Consider the following 17,915-nt stretch of genomic DNA (forward strand, 5'->3'; position numbering starts at 1 on the left):
GAATGGGGCACCGGAGAGAAAATCAAATGGATGACGTTTGGTGCTTCTATTGTCATTGAGTTGTTTGTGGAATTGAGCGGGATGTCACGAAATATTTGCCGCCCAGCCGATCTGTCCAGCCCGCCAAAGCCACCAGTTTTCGTTGATCTATTAAAGTCCACGAGCTCGTGCTTCCTGTCTTTCAATCTAGACAAGCTATTTATTCCTAACAATTAACGGGAATTGGCTTTGTGAGGCCTTTGACATCCAGAGGATCCGGGAGTTATCAAATTTTTGGCATAAATAGCGGTATTTTTTGGTTGTTTTCGAAGATTTGTTCGATTCGAGGGTTCATTTGGCCGAGAAAATGGCTAAGGTGCAGCTAGCCAATGTAGCAGTTCTCGACAATCCGTCGCCTTTTCTCAATCCCTTCCAATTTGAGGTGACCTTCGAATGCATCGAGGAACTCAAAGAAGGTAATTCAGATGGTGAAATTACCAAAATATTTTTGTCATATGAAATTGAAATTTCTTAGAGGTTAGGATTCGCTCAGATTTTTATAAGCAACAGCTCCAGGAGGAATGGTGCGATTTTCATGAACTGAAGTATTTTTCAAGAGTGATAAAGTAACTTTGAGACGAAAAAAAAATTGGAACAGTTCACCCTGCGACTGTCGAGATATTGACGATCGAAGATTATTTACTTTGTCAATCTTCATTCGAGAGTGACATGAATTTAGTTTGATTGAATCGTTCATGTCTTATGAACAAATGATGGAATCTTGATGACTCAGGGCTCATTGTGTCCATTGTGAAATTGAAAATGAAAAAAAAGATTGAAGTTTTTGCATCGCTGATATCGAAATGTTGATGAAAGAACATTTTTTTATTTTGGTGCAGATCTAGAGTGGAAGATGATCTACGTGGGTAGTGCGGAATCTGAGGAGTTTGACCAGATTTTAGATACCATCTACGTGGGACCTATCCCCGAGGGACGACACATGTTTGTTTTCCAGGTATTTTTGAGCCATTGAAAGATTTCTGCGAATCTAATCGTTATTCTTGTTTATTCGAGTGACTTCGGTTGATGGAGTGTTTGTAAATATTGTCTTGATGGCAGGGAAAAATTTCCGGTTTTCTCAAGCATTGCCTGAAATTTTGAGGAACTAAAAACATATCTCTAATGACGAATAATTACCATAAAAAAAATAGTTTGTTTTGGCTTAAGCAGAAAACCGTTTCAATGTGAAAAATAATTCAGGATCTTCATTTTTTAATCAGAATAGTTGTTCTTTAAAGATGATAAAATTGTGTGCAATAGAAATTCCACATTGACGGTGATAATATAATTTCGGCACAGCTAAATTTATTTACTTTTTAAAGTAAACATTGTATTATTGTTGTAAAATACTACAGGAGTTTTCTTAAATCATTGGATTCTCTTGCAGGCTGATCCTCCCGACGTGAGTCGTATCCCCGTGAACGACGCTCTAGGAGTAACAGTGGTCCTCTTAACGTGCTCCTACAGAGGAAACGAATTTGTCCGAGTCGGTTACTTCATCAATAACGAGTACACAGACCCAGAATTACGAGAGAATCCCCCAACCCAGCCCCAATTCGATAAAGTCCAACGAAATATCCTAGGAGATAAGCCCAGAGTAACGAGATTCAAAATTAACTGGGACGATGGTACTGGCTCCACGACAAATGGCGCTCAGGACAGCATGGAGGAGCAGACAATGGGTGATAGTGCACAGGAGGCCTCATCATCGAAGCTAGGATTTAGTGAAAATACCCAAAACAGTATGGAGGTCATGTGAAATAAAATAAATCACTGCTCTCGTCATCTCCAGTGCATTAGATACTATTCAAATATGATTATCTCGATTATCGAGGGACTGGAAATATTTCAATTCCATTTTCGTTCGTTTTTTCTCGTTTCATTCATCAGAAAGTGAATTAGTGTTTCCTGGTGATTACTATTAATTTCAATTATCCCATTTTTTCGTTGTTTTTTTAGGAAAATTTTCCCATGATGTTTTCGTATATTTTTGCCAGCGGTTTTTGATACTGATGTTCATCAGCTCATGATTACTGGAAGTCCAGTGTATGAAGTGAATCTAACAATAAAGTATTTGTATATTTTTTAGGATAACGTGTGTTAATTGAGAGATAGTTGATTATTACTGCTGGAAAGTGTCTTGACGCATTTTTCGATAAATTAATTGAAATATTTTATTAACTAGTTAAGGGTAATTGTGACAGACTGCATTCAGAATGTGAAAATGATGAGGTTGTGGATTTATGGTAGTGCAGTGATACTTCCTCAACATGTAAATACACATAAAATGTGATTATCTTAATGGAGGGAATTATATGACACTTTTCTATGTAAAAGAGGAACTGCTGGAGATTTTTTCAAGTTTTTGTTATTAATTCATACCTTTGACAGTTCAAACAATGCATATAAAATGCAATTTGTTTCATTGTAAAGTAGGTACATCGACGAGGTGTGAGGTAAATGAATGAGAACAGAGATTTGTCAACGATAACGTACTAATACTGGAAAATATACATTTTTCGGATTTAGTATTGAAGCCATAAAAAACATAACAGAAAATAATTCGATTCTTTAGATCTCGATGACGTGTGATTGTAGGATAAACGTGGAATTAACAAATATTTGACATTTTAGGGGACAAATTGGACAATGAATAAAAAAAACCATTTGTTCGATCGGGGGAATGCAAATTCAATCAATAAAATTAAACACTAGAATTATCCCTGCATCTTATACATAAATAATTAGCCAATAATGAAAATTGGGGGAATATCTTTACAGAGTAAAATTTCTTTGCTAAGGAATTAATCTAATTACGTCTCGGTGCATTATTACGAGTAACACAATGACTGTTGCTGAACAGTCTATATTTTCACTGACTTTTCTCGATAATGAAACACCAATTAGTGCTGAAATTCGTCCAGGATTCTCTCCTAGTATATTAGACTATTGATAGGGTGTGTGTTGATTAACGTTTATCATCTCATTCGTACTGAAATTAAAAATCGGGATATCAATTAAAATTTTTAATAGGCTTAAACTGCTAGATTAGTTTTATCAGCTCGATTTGTGACTGTTTAGTCTCACCTTTTTGAACATTTAATATGAATTATTAACAATGCAACTCCCAGAACGAGGCACACACATCCCACCACGATATATGCTATTCCCAGGAATGGATTTTTACCGCCGAGGAGAGATGTTGTACTCAGAATCATGCGTTTACTTCCTTCGAAGGAGGAAACTTGATAAGCTGGGAAAAAAAATTATTATCAATCATTCAATTCCAAATGGAAATTTCGATTGAGCTTCCTATGGCAGATATTCGTTTTAGCAAATCCATTGATATTTTCGAATCGAGAATCTTTGCTTTCTTATATGAAATACATTAATCAAAAATATTCCCAATCACAACTCAATCTCCACTACTTCTCCTCAAACTACTCACAGTATTTAACGCTCAAGATATAATCTCCCTTCTTGAGTCCCTTGAACATCGGGTCGGTATGATTGATCCTTCTGTATAGTTTCCTGAACGTAGGTAATGCAGCAGTTCTCATCCAAACGATCAAGTCCTCGTTCTGAAATCCATTATTACTGGGATCCTCTTCGTCCAGCTGCCATACATATTTTGTCCAATTCCTAGGTTTTTCATAATTCTCGAAAGCCTTGGTGAGATTACCAGGTGGATTTTTGAACTTGATATTCTTATCCGAGGGCCAGGCAATTCCCGTCTTGATGAGTGGAATGGTCTGTCTCAAATCCTTTGAATATAAGCTCAACTCATCACTGAAGAGGGAATTTGCTATTGCTCCACAAGGTGCAATGGCTCTTTTCGGTACGAAACTTTCGTTGGATGCAAATGGATCGCAGTCACTGGATACCTCCTCGCTGAGCCTTCCCAGTAGTTGATTATCATCCCTTGATTTGACATAACGTCTGTGATTCTGATAGAAATTCGTCAGACCGTAGTACATGTAGACGTCAGCCTGGAAGTCATCTTCAAGGCGAAAGCTGACGTTACAATCACAGACACTTCCCGGATTATTGAAGATAACGTCTGAGCATCGTCGATTTTCCCGGAGGGATATGCAGTTTGTGTAGTCCACTGCGTACTCATGAACTTTGTCGGAGAAATAGAGAAGACCAATTCCTGCTGGGATGAAGGCTATGCCTATCACAAAAAAGGTCGGGAGGACTGTGCCTGCTGTAAGGATCGGCTGCCAGGCAGGAAGACGCTGTTGTTTGAAGGCACTATCTGTTTTTAATGAGATCATTGGTGACAAATCACTGAGATAGTCGTAGGTGTCTGCATCAAAGGGGCCCGAACTCATTTTGCATAGACCCTTCTTCTTCTTGTGATTAAAATATGGGGAATTCAGTGGAACAGACCAATAAGTAAAAGAGAAGGTCCAAGCATGGGCTCTTTTCATGCAGACCCTCACATTTCTCTCAAGTTGTTTAGAAATTCAGGAGTGAAATGGAAAAACGGTAGACAAACGGTTTAATTGAGCATGTTCGACATTTTTTGATTTTTAATTGACACGTTAGACAATTAATTTCAATTAGTAATTGCGCGATCTTAGGGAACGATGCGTCAATAGAGGAAACACCAGAACTATTGTTTGCATCAAGAAGACCAAATTTTACGGTGGTGCATAATAAAATATAAATTAAAAAAAAGACGAGTGTCGTAAGTTTGACGAGTATTTAACCTCATTCGTTCTTATCGAATTGGTTATTTCGCGGAAATGATAAGTTTCAGGTAATTGAGTCATCTTCAAGAATATCATGATATTATCATGATCATATGGTTATTACAAAAGGAATCTTGCAAAATGGCAATACGTCACCCACCAAGTTGGCATATAACGAAATAAAGTTTTGATTATTGCGAAATCATGATGTTCTTCATGAAATGAAAATCAATCATTTCAAGGTGAGCCTAGAACTGTCAATATTTGCACCGACGAAATGACGAGCCCTCTCTCAATCGAAAATGAAAAAATCTGGAAATTTCACAACGCGATCTGGAGAATTCACTCATTTGTGATATTCTAATTCTTCCTCAGGCCTTCAGATTACACTCCTGACATCAAAAATTATAATTTTTGTGATTGTGGAGGTTAACGTGAGGTGAAACAACTCTTGACACTATATGAGCACGATTTACCTGATGGTTTTTTGGTTTTTGGTAATGAACTTGTTTCACTGACACTCGTCATTGTGACAGTAACGTCCTCAGTCTCACTTATTTGTTAATATATTCGAATAGTGTAGAGTGTTGATAATAATAGATAAATATTTTTCCTCATTTGTGAGACTTTTTTTGATAATGGCTGTTGATAATTTCGACGAATCAGAGTCGATGATGCGCAGAACAGCTTTAAGGAGTTGGAACCGGGAAATTTGAAGGCACTTTACGCTAGAGATATGTAATATATTATGTATATAATTTTAATTAATTTTGTTTCGCAATTTTTCTTAGCTACTTACTTGTTCCTAAATTAAAAGAAAATAATTACTTCATAACACTGTGTTTTGGTTGACGTTCCAACGTTCCAATGCGCCACCGCTACAAAAGGCCCCATAATGCGTGAGCGTCATGGAACCTCTACAATATCTGTGAACGTTGGGTAAACACGGGATTGAAGTGATAGCTCGTCTCCAGATCTGGATCAAACTTATATTTCTAGTTATAATTTAAATGTTATTAGCTGAAACTGATTAGCCACATCGGCCGGCAATTACATCTGTCCGTTTACATAAATATAATTAAGTAAATCATAGCCAATTGAAGATAGGTTGAGTACAATGAATTCAGCAGGAGGCAAGGTTAGTTTTCAAAGATTCATGTAGAACGGGAACACGAGTTTCTGCTGGTAATTGTGATTCCCGTACATACCATCCCCCCACCATCAGTACCTTTTTGAACTCAGAAAGTCTACTCCCACAGAATTATATAAATTATTTATAAACAAAGAAATATTCCAATTGAATAGATAAGTTACTAGTACTTGATGATTTACGAGAAAATAAAAATTTTATTTTCTCGTAAATCATTCATTTTATTGTTATATACTTTACGGAATTAAATTGGAATTATTATTTATATTTACAAACAAATTGCACCAAACATTCTCAATCTCCCTCAGATTACAAGATTTCTAATGGCAACTGATATTAGTGAAAAATGATTAAAAGCGTTTCGCCAATCAACTAATTACTTCGGTAGAATATTGACAACAACTAATAACATTTAGAAAATTAATTTATCAAATGATTTTCCAGGCTCCTGGGGCGCAGCCAATTCAGGAGTACAGCATTCGTGTCCCGAAGTAAGTTTGTTTTATTTTCTTAGGAATATTTCCAACGATTTTCTAATCTTCAAAACGAATCCTCTCTTGACGAAAAGCTATTTTAGAACGTCTTTAATGAACTATGGTTCCATCGCTGTTATAATTTCATTTTCCCTCCAGAACATCCAAGAAGAAGCACAACGTGATGCGGTTCAACGCTAACCTGCGGGTCAATTTCTCGGAATGGTCCCAAGTGAAGATGGAGCGTGAGAACAACATGAAGGAGTTCAAGGGGATCGATGAGGAGCTACCGAAATTCGGAGCTGGATCTGAGTTCGGTAGGGACGCAAGGGAGGAGGCCAGGAGGAAGAAGTTTGGAATAACGAGTAAGAAGTACAAACCAGAGAATCAGCCCTGGATATTGAAAGCCGGTGGACGAACTGGTAAGAAGTTCAAAGGAATCAGAGAAGGTGGTGTCAGTGCCAATGCAGCTTATTACGTGTTCACACATGCCTCGGACGGTGCCATCGAAGCATTCCCACTTCAAGAGTGGTAAATATGAAGAATATATTCACTTTCTCCTAAAAATACTTCAGTTATAATTAATAAAATGACCTGTGGGCATGAATGACTTTCTTTTAGGTACAATTTCCAGCCGATTCAGAGGTATAAGGCCCTCAGCGCTGAGGAAGCCGAGGCAGAGTTCAGTCGTCGTAACAAGACTATGAATTATCACGCTATAATGGTTCGCAAGCGTCTGAGAAATGACGAAGATGGGAACGAAGAGGATGCAGAGTTGGCTGAGGGTGGTAAGAAGTCCAGAGGATCCAAAAAAGAAAAGGAGCTGAAGATCTCTGAAATGGATGAGTGGATGGACAGCGATGACGAGGACTCTGACAGTGACGAGGAAAAGGACAAGAAGGCATCTGATGATGAGGCTGATGGAGGTGCGAAGAAGAAGAAGAAGAAAGGAAAAGGTACACGACGATTTGTTTTTTTAATAAGTGGACTGTTTTTCTTTACAAATAAGTATAGATATTGAGACATATGGATACCAGGGTTGTTGACCTAGCCCTAATATGATATTCATCCAGTGAAATTCTCGCTTTCAGTGGTTCCGAAAAAAAAGAAGAAAGATGCATCAGATGATGAAGCCATGGAGGAGAGTGATGACGGAGACGAGGAAGGGCGTGAATGCGATTACATATCGGATTCAACGGACTCAGAAGCAGAGGCAGAAAGCAATAAGATAAAATCAGTAGCCGAGGAGGATGCACTGCGAAAATTACTGGCGTCGGACGATGAAGACGAGGATGAACAAAAAGACAAGACTGAGAAGGAAGATGAGTCTGATAACGACGAAAGCAAGGATAAGGATGATAAGGAGAAAGCGAAGGACGGTGATAAGCGAAAAGACAAGGACAAAAAGAAGAAGAAGAAACCGACTGCCAATAAGAAGAAGGATTCAGTCAAAAAGAATGGAAAAGAATCATCGAGTGATTTTTCCAGTGACTCGGATACTGATTCTGACGCTGCGAAGGAGAAGGATAAGAAGGATAATAAAGTCAACAGTGCACAGAGTTCGAGGTCAGCTACACCAGTTCTTGGTCCCTCCAGCTCTGACAATATCAAGAGGAAAATGACGTCATCTCCGGACATCTCGCAGTCTAAAAAAATCAAATTAGATAATTTCAATTCTGCGCCTTCGAGCTCTTACATTCCTGGACTGAGGTAATTAATCTATGAGTAATGATGATGGAAGAGAATTAATTAAGTTGAAAAGCTGTGAAATGAGATAAACGAAGTATCTTATCGATTCTTGAACTATCCTGATAACAGATGATTAAATTGCAAACTTGGGAAAAGCGTAGTAGAAGAAAATGCGCTTTGCTCAATCTTTCATATCTGTTAGGAAAAGTATACATATTTACTTAGTCACATGTCATCTTCGTGTACATGGAAAAATCTTGAAAATTACGCGAAATTCTTAATATTTCACTCTGCCGCCTCGAGTTATGAGTAATTAATAGTCATTTATTTTGGTTCGTTTTTTGCAAAGTAAACTTGTATCTTATCCGCGCTAATTTATCTTAGGAACTATTGACCCTAGGCAAATGTGATAATATCGGTTTTGTGGAGAATTTCATATCAGCACGAGAAATTTTTTAGATCATTTTGTTTACGACCGCTTGTTATGAAGATACCTGCATTGTTACAGTGACATTGCTTGAGAAAAAAACTGTCTGACTTTTGTTTCAGTGAATCCGGAATTACCGAGGATGCAGTGCGTCGTTATTTGACGCGTAAACCAATGACAACAACAGAATTACTGCAGAAGTTTAAATCAAAGAAAACCGGCCTGAAGTCCGATGACTTAGTCAACGTTATGACATTGATACTAAAGAAAATAAAGCCAACCCAGCAAATAGTGAAGAATAAAATGTATTTATCGATAAAGCCTCAACCACATTAGAGGATTTTTCGTTATCATTCTGTTGAAGGTACTTCTATGTCTCTGAATCCGCACAAAAGGATACACGAATTCTTTCCGATATCGACTCATCCTAGTGCCTTTTTATAAATAATATATAATGAATAATAAATTTGATTTATGGTGATAAAGAGGCTGCTGGTAATTCAGTTTATACTTCAAAAAAATGGAATTCAATAGAATAGATAAATAAACTTGTCCTTATTAAAATTTAATCTTTAGTGTATAATCTAGAGCAAAATGATTGATAATCATCATAGAGTACTGATTAAAGGAGTCTAGAAACTAGATAAAGAAATCAATGGTTTATAATTTTCCCACATGAATTACTCTCCTTCGATATTTTTTCGGCGGATTTATTCGGCAGTCCGGTTTAAAAACTGCAATGATAAACGATAAATTATTTGCATTACCTCTGTAATCAAAGCTCACCCCAAAATTACGTCAAATTTTTCCACTAGAATAAGAGATAATGTGTACCCTATAGTATTCCGTAACGCGAGATAAGGGCCTCCAATAAATGTAAGAAGACAGGCCGTCAGATTACGATAAGGGAAAGGTCATATTTGAGGAAGTGTAGACTCTTTATTGCAAAGTCGATTTAGTTGATTTAAAACTTTCGTATCGAGTGGATGTGCTGTTATTTCCTCCGGGAAATGTAAACTGGAGTGTGGGTGGTTGATAAACAACGAATTTCAGTTGTACGCTGATAGTATTGGCATAGTGCAGCGAAAGATCAGGGGGTCATCATGAGAATATTGCATTCAATTTGTGTTCCACGATTAAATCGATCGATGGGAGGTGTTTATAGTAAAAATAGTGTTAAATTAAGCAGCGTAAGTTCATTCTGTTGGAACTCATTTTTATTAATTTTTTTAAATGTGAAGAAGGGTACAAATGTTCAGAAAAATGTGAAATTAATTTTTTTTCATGTCTCGGAAATTCATAACTTCAAAATTGCCCCCAAATTTTCAACCATTAATTTTTAAGTGCAAGGGAATGTACCCTTCAAGTCCTAGTGGTGGCTTAAAAATTTTGTTTATTGCCAACGGACGACATAAAATGACTTGACGATAATCGGAGGAGGGTAAAGTTGTTTTAACTCATTCGTTAAAACAACTTTAAAACAACACTCATCGTTAAAAAGCAATATGAATGATTTCCAGAGTCTGCGAGGAAAAACTATAGCAATTCGTCGTGAGGATCAATCAGTATGGGAGCGTCGTGCCCCCCTGGCCCCCTCGAACGTGAGACGCTTGATTCGCGCAGGTGTAAAAGTCATTGTTCAGCCAAGCAATCGTCGCGCTTACCCGGCCCAGGCATACTTGAAGGCAGGAGCTTTTCTCCAGGAAGACATCAGCGAGGCCTCGGTCATCTTCGGGGTCAAGCAGATCCCCATTGACCAACTGATACCCAACAAAACCTACTGCTGCTTTTCCCATACAATTAAAGCTCAGGAGAGCAATATGCCTCTACTTGATGCTATTTTGGAGAAAAATATACGATTGCTGGATTACGAGAAGTTGACTGATAATTCTGGACAGAGGGTCGTTGCGTTTGGGAAGTATGCGGGTGTCGCGGGTATGGTTAACATTCTTCATGGCCTTGGACTCAGGCTTTTAGCGCTTGGGCATCATACACCCTTCATGGTATTACGAGCTTTTCGAAAAAATCTTTTAGAAAATTTCATTCTCTCTCAGAATTTAATTACGATTACATTATGATCAATCCTAGTCTAGTTGGCCACGGCTCTGATCGCATGCAGGGGATTCCCCATTGATTACGTAAGCTCTAGCATTGCCATAACAATTTTTTGGCAATGCTGTGTATAGCCCATTTTGCATAGGGTATTTCTAACAATTTCTTAGAATGATTTATCTCTCTTAATGAAATAAATGAATTCCCCAGCCCCTCAGACTTTTCCCTCTCTTTTGAATGAGATATCAAGGTGCAAATTTTCATTCAATTGAAATCTCTAGCACATTGGACCGGCTCACAACTATCGAGATTCTGCAATGGCCCGACAAGCGATTCGCGATGCCGGATATGAGATAGCACTGGGTGCAATGCCAAAGTCAATAGGTCCCTTAACATTCGTCTTCACAGGGAGTGGTAACGTCAGTCAGGGGGGTCAGGAGGTTTTTCAGGAACTTCCCCATGAGTATGTGACCCCGGAGAGCCTCCGTAAAGTCGCGGAACACGGGGGTAAGTCTCTTCAGTAAATGCTTTGCAAGGGATTGATTTAATCCGGATTAGTACCTGGAGTAACCTGCCATTTGGACAGGTTTATGTCTCAATGTCCCGTCATCGTGGCGCCAGAGGTACCCAATTCCCACCAGCCGGCTCCGACGGGTTTAATGGTACTTTACAATGCTACACAATTGGCGAGTAAATATTATGAGAAAATATTGTCTCGCCGCTGAAAATTTATTTCGTTAATCCCGAAAGACGAAGATCGAATATCATCTTTTAGTTGATTTTTCTGCAAAAAAAATTACGCTCACGCATGTACCTTCATAAAATTATTCGCGATAGCCTGCAATGACCTCAACGCTAAACTACATGATATCCGTATTTATCTTCAAAAGAAAATTGCGCAAGTCAACAAACACGTGTTTATATTTATACAGAAAAAAACGTTTTTAAAAAACTACAAACAGTAATAGAGATTGGGAATTCTAGATATAACTGAATCAGCTAGTTGTTGAAGAACAATGAGATCCATGATAAGCGACTCTTTAATCGAGTTTTAGTTGGAAACTTTCGCGATTATTCCAGGGAATATCAATGATGTGCCTCATAAATCGACTTTATGACATTATTAAAAGGAGAGATATCTCGTTGATGAATGGATCTAGGAGAAAATAGTAAAACATATGTGATATTGATAACGTCAACAGCAAATAGTTCCGGTGGCCGTTTTGCCCAGAATAACCAGAAACTACTATTTTTAAACAAAATTTTGTAAAGGATTTTTTAATATTTTTTAATAAATAGATCTGCCGCTCAAAAATCGTTTAGATTTTGAAACGCACCGTTTTTTCGATCCCGTGGATCGATCCAGCGGATCAGAGGAAAACAGAGGAAAAAATTCAGTAAAATTTAAATTAAATTAATTTAATACAATAAATTTCCTTAAACATTATGTAACTCTCTGCGTATACGGTTTACGGAGCGTTCCGTCCTTTTGATTAGACAATTTGTTTATTTTTATTAAAATGAGGATTAAAAAGCCAAAATTAATGGATGCGATATCAGATATTCATTTTGTATTCTCCAGATACAAATAAAATCTACAGTTGTGAAGTGAGAAGAAGACATCACTTGGAACGAAAGGAGGGCGGTGGTTTCGACCCCGAGGAGTATGATAAGCATCCCGAGAGATACATCTCCACCTTCAGCAAGAAGATAGCACCATATGCCTCCGTCATAATTAACGGAATTTATTGGGCCGTTGATTCTCCGAAATTATTGACTATTCCCGATGCAAAATACTTGTTAAGACCTGCTCACACCCCATGGTTACCGATCAGCGTCGGGGCACCTGCGCTACCCCATCGGATGTTAGCTATCTGCGATATCTCCGCTGATCCCGGTGGGAGCATTGAGTGAGTTACTTTCGCACTTTTAAATTAACACGACCTATTTTAATTTTTCAATTTTCTTTGCTTCGAGCAGTTATCTTCAATAGAAATTATTTTTAAGAATGAAAACAAATCGGCTATAGGGAGTCCCATAACTAACTTTATGCAAGGTCTATCAATGGTAATATATAGCGACAGTTATACAGATCCGATAAAAAATGGCTCAAAAATTGTTGCAGAAAATCCCACGTGAATTTCAAACACTTTTTATGTGATTTCCTATAGATTGTGTTTCCCCTTTGCTCTACAAAGAAATTTCTATGATGTTCCTCAGTAGCAAAATTAAAGGTAAATAATATTGCTACCTTTTATGCAGAATGGGGATTCCCAAGTGGTCTTGAACACTTGTGGTACTACAGTAATTATAAGAATGAGATAATGATTCACCCTTCAATATCCTCAATGCCATTTTTTATTGCAGTCTGGTACGAGGTAAAATTTGTACAGGAAAAATAATATATATTTTAGGAAAATTTTATTATTAATTCATTTAACTCAATTAAATTCAGCAGAAAAATATTTTTTTATTTATTTAAGATTCATGAACGAATGCACGACAATCGATACACCGTTTTGTCTCTACGACGCTGACAGAAACAAAGATACGAAATCGTTCAAAGGTCCCGGCGTGCTTGTTTGTTCAATTGATAACATGCCCACTCAACTCCCTAAAGAAGCAACAGACTTCTTTGGCGATCTTTTGTACCCCTACTCCCTAGACATTATAAGATCAGATGCTAAAAAACCGCTGGAGGAGCATAATTTTTCTCCAGCCGTTCACGGGGCTATCATCGCCTCCAACGGAAGCTTGACACCCAATTTTGAGTATATTCAGGAGCTTAGACAGATGAATAACAAATCCAGGCACAAGGCTGACGATGGCCAGCCTGAAGCCAAGACGGTGAGTACGGTAAATATCTTTTATGATTAATTATGAATTTTTATTGATTATTTCATAACGAATTCTCGAAAATTCTCAGTCCAGGAAAAATAAAATTCTCCAATAAAAGCTTTGTAATGATTCCATTTGAGAGTTATGGGCTTTGTACACAGATGTATGCATCTAGGTAGCCGGCTAATTAGTGTGTTCTTTCTTAATATAAATTCTAATTAATTTTTTATGACTTACGGTGCTGTAGTCGCTGATCTCAATTCAAATTAAATTTGTTAAATTTTTTCTTAAAGAGACGAACACATTCGAAGGCCAAGTGCTGGTTTATTACTAACAAAAGTCATCTATATCTGTCGCTAATCTAATTAATCGTTTTTTAATATTAAACAAATAAGATCGTCGTCTTCGGAGCCGGCTATGTGTCAGCCCCTCTAGTGGAGTACCTCCACAGGGACGGGAGCATAAAAATAGTCGTGTGTTCACATCTCAAGGAAGAGGCTGACACTCTGGCTAACAAATATCCCGGAGTTGAATCGGTTTCTCTCAACGTAACTGAACGCCCTGATACCCTACGAGACATCGTCAATTCCGCGGATGTTGCCGTGTCGCTTCTTCCATATGGACTCCATCATGTCATTGCAAAGACGTGTATTGATTGCCGAACCCATCTAGTCACCGCGAGCTATTTGAATGATGATATCAGAGCCCTACACGAGGAGTGAGTTGAATTACGATCAAAACGCTCATCAAAACAGGTGAGAATTTAAATTTAATTCCTAAAAAACCGTGAAATTTCATTTTCCAGAGCTGAAAACGCCGGAGTGACAATTTTGAACGAAGTGGGTCTAGACCCAGGTATCGATCATCTCCTCGCGCTTGAGTGTTTCGATGATGTGAAGCAGGCGGGTGGAAAGATCGAATCCTTCATCTCCTGGTGTGGAGGCCTTCCAGCCCCAGAGTGTTCCGACAATCCTCTGAGATACAAATTCAGCTGGTCGCCCCGTGGAGTTTTACTCAACACTTTATCGCGAGCTAAATACTATCACAATGGCCAGGTGACTCACCGTTATGAGACATTTAATATTATTTAAAAAATTATGTATTCTCATTGAAATTCTTTTTTTATGGGTCAACAAATTTCCATTTTACTTCTAGAATTCACCCTTGAGATTTTTTTCACTATAAACGTAGAAAGCTCATGCCTTTGTACCCTTATGGAAAACATCCCCTAGAATATTCATAAGGAAAAACCAAATTTAATTTTTTCAATACAAATATCTGATAGAGTTGCATTAAAAAATTAATAGAATTTCAGCTGAAATCGTGAGCAATTTGTAACCGAATCTATGACGTGTTCAGGTAGTGGAGATAGCTGGAGGAGATGATCTGATGTCGACAGTTCAGAACTTAGATTTCCTCCCAGGATTCGCTCTCGAGGGCTTTCCAAATCGCGACAGCACAATTTATAGAGAACTTTATGGAATTCCTAATGCATCGACTATCATGAGGGGAACATTGAGATTTAAGGGATTTACTGATACTGTTCAGGCACTGCAGTACCTGGGCCTTATCGATCCCAATCCCCATCCCAGTTTGCATCCTAATGGGCCTGATATAACCTGGGTAAGTCGAATTTACCCTCAAAAATTCAATTAAAGGTTTTCGCCGACTGCATTCGGATTCTTTATTAATCCGAATGAAATAAATTGTCCCCTATTCATTGACAGAGAACGCTGATATGCAATTTGCTCGGATTACTGAATGATGATATATTCTATGAAAATTTAAAACGAAAATTGGAGGAGCGTTTGAACTCAGAGACGCGTGTCAAGGCCATTGAGGATCTAGGCCTGCTAAACGAGGACCTTATCTTGAAATTGAATAGCCCACTGGATACACTCACCCATTACCTCTCCAAAAAGCTTAATTACGAGAATAATGAACGGGATTTGGTGGTTCTGCGGCATGACGTTGGAATTCTCTGGCCGAATAATAAAAAGGAGGAGAGAGGCATCAATCTTGTGATTTATGGTGACTCGATGGGGCACTCTGCGATGGCGAGAACTGTTGGTTATCCTGCTGCACTTGCGGCGAAAATGATACTCGACGGTAAGATTAACTCCATCGAATTTTTAAAGATGTTTTTTAAAACCAACAACGATTTATCTTAATTTTATATGGAGTGATTTTTGTTCATAATTGAAGGAGAATATTAGTAAAGGTGTTGTGCCTAAGAATTTGTGGAAAACTTGCATGAGAAAAGGATATAATCATCAGTGGGAATTATTTGATGAGTGAAATCATTGTACATTATTTTTCTGAAAATATTTTTTTATTATTATTTGCCGCAGGTGAAATTCAACAGAGAGGTGTTATTCTCCCTTTCACACCAGATATCTACCGTCCAATGCTGAGCCGACTGAGATCCGAGGGAATCGAATCCTTCGAAACGTCCAAGTGGGAATAAATAGTAAATCCATCAATCATTTGTAAATTGTAAATAAATTTTCATTATTTACGTTTATCATTAAAAAGATGTTATCATTCCGCTCAACATTGAAGTTTTAATCTTTTCCTGTTAATTACCCATTGAAATATAGCAAATAAAGGGGTTCAAACTGTTTAAACCACATTTCAGTTTCATTGAAATATTAATCTATCGTTGTATAATTCAGTATAAGATAAAATACATAGTTTTCCACCCTTTTGATTTTGGATAAAATCAGTCAGTCTCGCTTTATTAAAAATAATTATGTAAAAATCTCTCTTGATTATCAATCAATCTGCTAAGCCATCTTTTTTTACATTCTGCCTGAAATCCGGTGCCGTTACCGATGAAGCTTTTCCATCCGGCACCTTTCCAGGTCGGAGATAGGGGTTATCTATCGCATCCTGTTGGGTCGAGACCTCTTCATTTTGCTCTACAATTTCTACGGACGTTTCTGTCAATGAGAAAATAATTATATTAACAGGTTTATTTCATTATTGAGACACCGGAATAATTACCTGCTTCATCATCTGCATCTGCTGTAACTTCTTTCTTTTTTTTAACTGGACTCGGTTCAAAGTTAAAGTCCGGCTCTGGTTCGAAAATTTGGTCTTGAGGGAGAAGGGCCGAAAGGTAGCTCGGAAACTGTGGTTTACATGCTATCACTGAAATTAAAAACATTATACGATAATTACAGCGCTAATTCAACTGATTCAATCATTAAAAATTGAAGATAATCTCATTATTCCTTGACTTTAGTTGTCGTTGAAATTTTTATTAATTTCAATTATTTATGGATATGTTGTTGTATCATTATTATTGCGTAATATCTATACTCACAGGGAAAGGTGCTGTTATCAGCGGTGAAAAATAAACTATGGGTATCGCCAGTTTTGGCAATGAATCGGGTTAAAGCCCTCTCAGTATCCCTTTTTTGTGAAGCGGTCTTCTCCCTAATGGCTTCATACTCAGTAACCGGTTGCTTGTGTGTCTAATATGTTGAGGGAAATATGATTAAAATTAACCATCCATGGTACTATTAATGATCTCGATGATAGGGATCCTATAGAATGCTTACTGGAGTTCTGATGTATGCATGAGGATCAGGAAAGGCTGGTAGATAATTGGGAATGTGCGAAGGATGAGGCTGCTTGACACCAGCCTGAAGAATATTCAATTGTTTAGACTGAGTCTGTTGCTGAAGAGGAGGCAATACAGTTCTGTGAGGTCTTTTTCCATAGTTCTCCAGGCCTTCCAATCTCATACCCATGTTTATTAATGCAACAATCACGTCGGCAATTAGAGGCTCAGTTCGCCCAGCGAGTTCAGTGTAGTTTTTTGCAGACTCACCTAATCCAACTATAACTAAAAAACATAAGATCTAACATTAGAAAATTGTGGAACGTAATTCACTGCAACTAAATACTTTTTTCCATCACGCCCACCAAGGCCTCATAAACCATCTGAAGCTCAAACACACAGGACACCATTTGGTAGATTTGAAATAGATTTTCAGTTGTTCTGGGTTTTGATTATTTGATTAAATTTAATAACTGATGAACTTTCTTAATGGTTCATGGTATTTTATCTAGTTTCAATTCTTATACTTGAAATAATCAGCTTTTGGTTTAAGTGCTATGAGGTTAGGAGTGTGGTCAATGAAAGGAGTGAACCTTATTATGAGAAAAAAGAAAAACTTACAGGCTTGTATCATCTCCGTGAGCGTCTCCAACACCTGTTTGTCACAAGTTTCATATCCAGACTCTACTAGAATGCTACAAACAGCATGATTAAGAATTTTTCTTCGCGGATTAACATACTGGAACTCCATGTTTATGTTTTCCTGATGGTCACGCTGTTAACGCCCGAATAGGGAAGCGTTACTGCCAACATAAAGTCAACTTAAACGAGCAAAATTCACCATACCATTTACTGTTACGTCAGTGGCCGTTTGTAACTAAGTGGCGTTGCGCGCCTGGCGGTCAGTTTAAATTCCAGTGTGTCCCGTTTAATTTAATTATTTTATTCTTATTAATACTGCGTAGCTGAACACCCTGGACAC

At 37.8% G+C, this 17,915-nt stretch overlaps 5 protein-coding genes across 8 annotated transcripts; 3 read left to right on the forward strand and 2 right to left on the reverse strand.

The window, feature by feature from the left end:
- Window positions 1-77: 77 nt before the first annotated feature.
- Window positions 78-2,127, forward strand: LOC135165163 (histone chaperone asf1). Its single transcript, XM_064126222.1, has 3 exons — window positions 78-455; window positions 879-994; window positions 1,427-2,127. Exons 1-3 carry the CDS (start codon window positions 347-349, stop codon window positions 1,796-1,798), a joined length of 597 nt encoding a protein of 198 aa, XP_063982292.1. The 5' UTR covers window positions 78-346; the 3' UTR covers window positions 1,799-2,127.
- Window positions 2,128-2,705: 578 nt separating this feature from the next.
- On the reverse strand, window positions 2,706-5,356 carry LOC135162968 (cell cycle control protein 50A). Its single transcript, XM_064122022.1, has 4 exons — window positions 5,213-5,356; window positions 3,488-4,297; window positions 3,127-3,292; window positions 2,706-3,031 (listed from the first exon to the last, which is right to left on the reverse strand). The coding sequence occupies exons 1-4, from the start codon at window positions 5,262-5,264 to the stop codon at window positions 2,986-2,988; spliced, it is 1,074 nt and encodes a 357-aa protein (XP_063978092.1). The 5' UTR covers window positions 5,265-5,356; the 3' UTR covers window positions 2,706-2,985.
- On the forward strand, window positions 5,335-8,960 carry LOC135160977 (general transcription factor IIF subunit 1). 2 transcript variants are annotated; one of them, XM_064118306.1, is made up of 6 exons: window positions 5,335-5,474; window positions 6,331-6,377; window positions 6,519-6,890; window positions 6,981-7,315; window positions 7,451-8,069; window positions 8,598-8,960. In XM_064118306.1, the coding sequence occupies exons 3-6, from the start codon at window positions 6,544-6,546 to the stop codon at window positions 8,809-8,811; spliced, it is 1,515 nt and encodes a 504-aa protein (XP_063974376.1). In that variant the 5' UTR covers window positions 5,335-5,474; window positions 6,331-6,377; window positions 6,519-6,543; the 3' UTR covers window positions 8,812-8,960. The 2 variants fall into 2 exon arrangements, with proteins under 2 accessions (XP_063974376.1, XP_063974299.1); XM_064118229.1 differs by lacking the exon at window positions 5,335-5,474 and adding an exon at window positions 5,640-5,874.
- A 138-nt stretch (window positions 8,961-9,098) lies between these two features.
- On the forward strand, window positions 9,099-15,919 carry Lkrsdh (Lysine ketoglutarate reductase/saccharopine dehydrogenase). Of its 2 annotated transcripts, none has more exons than XM_064139473.1 (10): window positions 9,099-9,665; window positions 9,996-10,478; window positions 10,809-11,034; window positions 12,110-12,437; window positions 13,011-13,383; window positions 13,761-14,083; window positions 14,171-14,420; window positions 14,725-14,988; window positions 15,093-15,474; window positions 15,717-15,919. In XM_064139473.1, exons 1-10 carry the CDS (start codon window positions 9,579-9,581, stop codon window positions 15,830-15,832), a joined length of 2,832 nt encoding a protein of 943 aa, XP_063995543.1. In that variant the 5' UTR covers window positions 9,099-9,578; the 3' UTR covers window positions 15,833-15,919. The 2 variants fall into 2 exon arrangements, with proteins under 2 accessions (XP_063995543.1, XP_063995621.1); XM_064139551.1 differs by having other exon boundaries at window positions 13,011-13,374.
- Window positions 15,920-15,997: 78 nt separating this feature from the next.
- LOC135164270 (transcription initiation factor TFIID subunit 8) lies at window positions 15,998-17,721 on the reverse strand. Of its 2 annotated transcripts, none has more exons than XM_064124498.1 (5): window positions 17,555-17,721; window positions 16,932-17,218; window positions 16,694-16,844; window positions 16,372-16,518; window positions 15,998-16,307 (listed from the first exon to the last, which is right to left on the reverse strand). In XM_064124498.1, the coding sequence occupies exons 1-5, from the start codon at window positions 17,682-17,684 to the stop codon at window positions 16,144-16,146; spliced, it is 879 nt and encodes a 292-aa protein (XP_063980568.1). In that variant the 5' UTR covers window positions 17,685-17,721; the 3' UTR covers window positions 15,998-16,143. The 2 variants fall into 2 exon arrangements, with proteins under 2 accessions (XP_063980568.1, XP_063980649.1); XM_064124579.1 differs by lacking the exon at window positions 17,555-17,721 and adding an exon at window positions 17,280-17,512.
- Window positions 17,722-17,915: the final 194 nt, after the last annotated feature.

This window comes from Diachasmimorpha longicaudata, chromosome 1, assembly GCF_034640455.1.
Source record: "Diachasmimorpha longicaudata isolate KC_UGA_2023 chromosome 1, iyDiaLong2, whole genome shotgun sequence".
Classification (NCBI taxonomy): Eukaryota; Metazoa; Arthropoda; class Insecta; order Hymenoptera; family Braconidae; genus Diachasmimorpha; species Diachasmimorpha longicaudata.

Excerpts from the sequence above, each read along its gene's own strand:
- LOC135165163 (XM_064126222.1), top strand. The coding sequence starts at position 347 with ATGGCTAAGGTGCAGCTAGCCAATGTAGCAGTTCTCGACAATCCGTCG. Across the intron at positions 456-878 it reads CATCGAGGAACTCAAAGAAG|ATCTAGAGTGGAAGATGATC; the intron begins GTAATTCAGATG and ends ATTTTGGTGCAG. Across the intron at positions 995-1,426 it reads GACACATGTTTGTTTTCCAG|GCTGATCCTCCCGACGTGAG; the intron begins GTATTTTTGAGC and ends ATTCTCTTGCAG.
- LOC135162968 (XM_064122022.1), bottom strand. The coding sequence starts at position 5,264 with ATGACGAGTGTCAGTGAAACAAGTTCATTACCAAAAACCAAAAAACCA. Across the intron at positions 4,298-5,212 it reads AAAAACCAAAAAACCATCAG|ATAGTGCCTTCAAACAACAG; the intron begins GTAAATCGTGCT and ends CATTAAAAACAG. Across the intron at positions 3,293-3,487 it reads TATCTTGAGCGTTAAATACT|CTTATCAAGTTTCCTCCTTC; the intron begins GTGAGTAGTTTG and ends TTTTTTTCCCAG.
- LOC135160977 (XM_064118229.1), top strand. The coding sequence starts at position 5,854 with ATGAATTCAGCAGGAGGCAAG. Across the intron at positions 6,891-6,980 it reads GCATTCCCACTTCAAGAGTG|GTACAATTTCCAGCCGATTC; the intron begins GTAAATATGAAG and ends ACTTTCTTTTAG. Across the intron at positions 7,316-7,450 it reads GAAGAAGAAGAAAGGAAAAG|TGGTTCCGAAAAAAAAGAAG; the intron begins GTACACGACGAT and ends TCTCGCTTTCAG.
- Lkrsdh (XM_064139473.1), top strand. The coding sequence starts at position 9,579 with ATGAGAATATTGCATTCAATTTGTGTTCCACGATTAAATCGATCGATG. Across the intron at positions 14,084-14,170 it reads ATCAGAGCCCTACACGAGGA|AGCTGAAAACGCCGGAGTGA; the intron begins GTGAGTTGAATT and ends TTCATTTTCCAG. Across the intron at positions 14,989-15,092 it reads ATGGGCCTGATATAACCTGG|AGAACGCTGATATGCAATTT; the intron begins GTAAGTCGAATT and ends ATTCATTGACAG.
- LOC135164270 (XM_064124498.1), bottom strand. The coding sequence starts at position 17,684 with ATGGAGTTCCAGTATGTTAATCCGCGAAGAAAAATTCTTAATCATGCT. Across the intron at positions 17,219-17,554 it reads CACGGAGATGATACAAGCCT|TTATAGTTGGATTAGGTGAG; the intron begins GTAAGTTTTTCT and ends TATGTTTTTTAG. Across the intron at positions 16,519-16,693 it reads TGATAACAGCACCTTTCCCT|TGATAGCATGTAAACCACAG; the intron begins GTGAGTATAGAT and ends TTTTAATTTCAG.